The following is a 4762-nucleotide window of genomic DNA, read 5'->3' on the forward strand; positions in this document are numbered from 1 at the left end:
ATCACGTCACACGGCACGCGTCCGCCCGGTACAGCCGTTGCACTTTAATGAAGGTCCCGTACAGCGCGCGCCGCCCCCGCGCTCCCCTCAGAGGTCGGCGCGGGCGCCGGCGGCCCGCGGCGCGTACTTGGGCATCAGTTCGTGGATCCTGCGGATGAAGTCGGACTTCTCGGCGCAGCCCTTGCACGTCTCGCCCCAGTCGTCGAGGATCCGCCGCAGCTCCTTGACGCGCAGCTTGCGCAGGTCCGCGGTGCTCAGGTCGATCTGCTTGTCTGCGGGGAGAGCGGGGCCGCCGTCAGCGGGGCCGCCGCGCCGCACCGCGCCGCCCCCCGGTGAGCAGTGTGGCCGCGCAGGCCCCGGGCAGCGCCGCGGCCGAGGGCTGCGGGGGGAAGCGGCGCCCGGCTCCCGCAGGGGGAAGGAAGGACTCGGGCACCAGGTAGCTTTTCTTTTCTTTTTTTTTTTTTTAAACCAAAATTCATTATTAGCAACCAAACTTTTTGGCTTCAAGTTAGATGCAGGAGGTCTACAAGAAACCCAAAATCCCAGCTATTAATACTGCGGGAAATGCTTTAGTTCCCTTTTCCACTGGAAAAAAAAAAAGAGGGTAGTGGAGAGATTTTAGAGGAAAGATAAGCAACAACAAAAAGCTGACTAGGAAGCAACAGTACATCTAATACAGTGAGTGAGAACTATAAAGACCAATGATCCGAGGGCTGTCTCATGGGAATGTAAGGGCAGAGAAACAGGGAAGCAGTCAGAAAGAAGTATTTCCAAGACTTTTCTTCAAATTAAGTCTTTTAAGAAAAAGAATATATCATCCAGGAACAAAAGAGTTGAAGAAAGCTGGCAAGAAACACACTGCTGAATGTTCTGGACAGACACCAGAAGAGGTGAGAAAGAAAGGGCTTATCAACCAGCCACCTGGTAACCGTGAGAGCAGCTCTGCTAAGGGCCTGGGCCCTGGTCACAGCAGATACCATCCCAAGCCATAGCAACACACCTGGCTGCTCCCCAGGACAAGCTTCTAAGTTATTCCAGAGAGAGATTTGAGTGCAGTACTGCTGATGCCTGGGAGTTACTTACTTCAAGACAGATCTGTGGTTCTTTGTAAGCTAAAAAGGTTTAGTGTCAAACAATCTTACCTGAGCATCTCATTAAAACTCTCTAAGATGTTCGTGTAAGAGAATAACCCAGGTTGTGCAACTAATTATGCCAGTGATCTCATTACAGAATTTGAGAGCAAGTAGTTCTAGCACCTTTCAAAATAAGGCAGCTCAAGGCTAATTTATAATGTGTAAGCCAGAGTCCTGTACGCTGCTTTACCCCAAATGACCCACACCCCAGAAAAGCATGGCCGTTTCCCTTTCTGCTGGCAACTCACCATATTTTAGTTCACAGATCTGACTGTCTTTCTTCTTAAGTTTCTCGCAGATCTTTTCCACAGGGATGTGATGACTCATGGGTTTTGAGACCTCATTAATGATTTTGGTAGCTGCATCACTTGTGGCCCCAACATAATAGCACTAGAGAGAAGAAAAGAGCAAGGTGGAGATGCATGGGAAAAAATGCTTCTAAAAGGAGGGTTTTCTAGCCACCTTCTCTCCTTGCATGGTTTGTGCAGCTAGATGTTTCATGTTACAGAGCCTTTCCAAGTGACTGCTACAGACAGGCAAGAGAAAGACTAACTCTAAGCCCAAAATACTGAGCAAGGACATTTCCTATTACACTGCTTCATGGTTGTTGAGGCCATTTGTCTTGTTTCTCAATTTTTTTTTAAATTGAATTGGATTCGATTAAGTGTCTTCTTCATTCAAGGAGAAGGACTTTCTGAAGCATTTCCCCTCTGCATTTCTGATGGAATCCCTCTGCAGGTCTCTTCTTAGGGAGCATTCAGGACCTTTTCCTTGGGGCTCTTCATTGGGGATTGTCATCTGGTTTTAATTAGTTTAATTCAGTTTTCCTTTATTTAGTTTTCACCTAAACAGCATAAATATCTTTGCAGCTAATATAGCATCCCAAATACTATTTAAGGGACAGGAAAGTCCTACAGAAAATAAAGCTTTGTAATCCCCAGAACTTCAGTAACAAGGAAAAGTAAGATCAACCAAAAATGACCTCTGTTGACAGTTTGTTTTTTTGTTTTTGTTTTAAAGAATTAAAGCAGTCGGAATTCTCAAATCTCTTATTACAATACACTACCAGTTGTGGCCACATAGCTAGGAAGAACAGCCTTCAGGAAGCTATATCATACATAAACAGAAAGACTTGTTTCCCCTCATTTGCCAAGCATTTTACAACTTTTTCCCCCGAAAGGCAAGTAAGATTTACTACTACTTACCAGCCGGTTCTCTTTGCCTTTTGCCTCTTTGCAGGACTTCAAGAGCTCCTTCTCAATACTGGCAGGTGTGAACTCAACATCGTTGTCCTTTAGACTCTGGTAGAACCTTCCCAGAAAGGTAACACACACTRGAAGGGAAGATGGATGTAGTTATCTGCAACTGCACACCAATCTAGTGGCAGCTCATAGGGAAACAGGACAGAGGATTTRATTTGGAGAGAGGAACTTGTAGAAGCTGTATTAGCAATCAGTGACTTGACACATATTTCAGTAAGTCTTTCAGAGCACACGTGAATAAGCAATACCCCCTGGTATTTTTGGTGGGCTTTTGATGACCTGATGAACCAGATCCATGTAAGCATCCAGTTGCTTCCATACATTGTACTGAGAGAGCAGCAGGATTCAGCTGGGGGATATGACACAAGACTGCCAGGGCAAAAATGTAAACTTAAAGTCTTATTCTTGTTGCTTTTGGAAGCATCTCAACAGACCACAGGCTTCAAAAACAGTTCTGATCCAGGAACAACTGCCTCTATGCCCATAATCACATTACAGACTCCATGTATACTGTTTTTAGTAATAAGACATTACTGATTATCAAGTTGATTCAATTTATAAGTAAGATATTTTTCTCTTGGAAATAAGACTTATGTGATCCCATTCTATGTCCATTTGGCATGTTTCTCTTTCCTCCCCCTGCCCCCAAGAGCTTCTGAACTAGTTTCAAATAAATTGAAAGAGAAGAAAGTCTTAAAGATAATGAAATTCCTGCAAGTCATCAGCACTTGAACAGCTCAAAGTCCCTATCTGTGGGAAGGGCACATAGAACATGGTCATTGCTTTCCCTGTGGCAGCAATCAGTCAACATATACCCCAAACTAAGCACAGCACAGCTGTTGCTGGGGAGGAGTAACTAGAGCTAGTTACTGTAGTACTACAGTTACTGTGCATCTGATCTGTGCAACAGGACGATGATGAGAGACGCTGCAACTTTGCCAAGTGTCCGATTTCACTCATTCTGCTGCTCACACAACTTGCCTGTGAACAGCAGCATCAGCTGGATCAAGAGGCCCAATGGCCTGTGACCCAATTCCTGCAAATCCTCTAAGTTTTCATTACTTTCAGGTGTTCGACAAGTGCCAGACACTGGCCCTGCCTTTGGGAGAGGGGTACAAGTCATGTTTCTCATATGATTGGGTTACCCCAACAGGAAGGGGTTGACTAATGATGTTGTCATTAGCAACTTGTATTCAACTCCAAACTCAAGGCATGGCACAGGAAGCCGGAGAATACAGGAGATCCAGTAAGACCATCTTGAAACCTAGTAGAAACTTACTCTCATTGTGTTAAAACTAGAAGTAATTACAGGCTGGATGATTTAGGAAAACATTTTTTGTATGCATACAACACCATCATTTACCTCACATTAGTTTGTCCCCAGTCACAGACACACACTGATGTCCACTGTGCGCTGTTTGGAAGTGAAAACCTTCGGAAAAAATAAAGATGCTGCAGGCAGTGGTACCGATGACTAGATTACAGTTGAAACAAGTTTCCAACCTAGTGCTGGGATAGCAGCTGAAAGAGTTTTAATTTACTATGTTCCCTCCCCCCTCCTTCTGTTGTACTGTTTCTCTCCCCACAAAAAGGTGGAAGGGGTGAGCATTAGTACCAAAAAATCCCAACCAGTGGCTATATGCACACCTCAGGTTGTTCTTGTTTCATCTGGACAATCTGTGCTGCTCCATCACACCAGAGCAGTTTAGTTTGCTATGCTGTTCAACAGCTTCCCCCCAAAAAAACTTTTCTATTTAAGCAGTACACAGAGAGCCCAGCCTGATTTAGATCAGCTGAATACCTTTTGGGATCTGTCTTCTAGCTTTGTGTTGTTTAAGAGAGGATACCCGGGCRGTCACTGGGTAAAGCCAAGGTGAGCACTGCACAGCGATGAGGAAGGACGAGAAGGCAGGTGAGTAAGTGCCCAAGTCTCACTTCCTCCTGTCCGCTGCCTCTCAGCGCCTCCGGGACGGGTGCTGGGGACGCCACCCCGGAGGGAGGCCCGGGACGGCGGCCCCCGCACGCAGGCCGTTTCGAGCTGCGGGACGGCGGCTGCCCCAGAGGCGGCCCGCTCCCGCCGCCCGCTCCCCGGGGGCTGCTCTCCTTTCCCTCGCACCGCCGCTGAGCCGGGCGAGGACGGGCACCGGCTCTCGCTCTCCGAAAGCGCAGGCAGCGCTAGGCGCTCCGCACCGGGCCGCCCCCGAGCCGCTCGGCTCCCAGCGCCCCGCAGAGCCGGGCACCTGCGCCGGCACCGCCGCGGCCCAGGGCCCGGGCGGACTTCGGAGAGTTTTCCTGCCCCGGGAGGAACCGCCCCCGGGCGGCCGTTCGCGGCCCCAGCGCTGCCGCCCCCCGCCGCCGGCGGGGCGG

General features: G+C 48.4%; 1 protein-coding gene across 1 annotated transcript; it reads right to left on the minus strand.

Moving 5' to 3' along the window:
* Window positions 1–24: 24 nt before the first annotated feature.
* MANF (mesencephalic astrocyte derived neurotrophic factor) lies at window positions 25–4326 on the minus strand (the record flags this gene model as incomplete). Its single annotated transcript, XM_026055041.1, has 4 exons — window positions 25–272; window positions 1382–1523; window positions 2339–2466; window positions 4197–4326. Coding segments are annotated over 4 exons (585 nt in total), but the record flags the coding sequence as incomplete, so codon positions are not given.
* Between the last annotated feature and the right edge of the window lie 436 nt (window positions 4327–4762).

Source organism: Apteryx rowi, unplaced genomic scaffold, assembly GCF_003343035.1.
Source record: "Apteryx rowi isolate R43461 unplaced genomic scaffold, aptRow1 scaffold_98, whole genome shotgun sequence".
NCBI classification, from domain to species: Eukaryota; Metazoa; Chordata; class Aves; order Apterygiformes; family Apterygidae; genus Apteryx; species Apteryx rowi.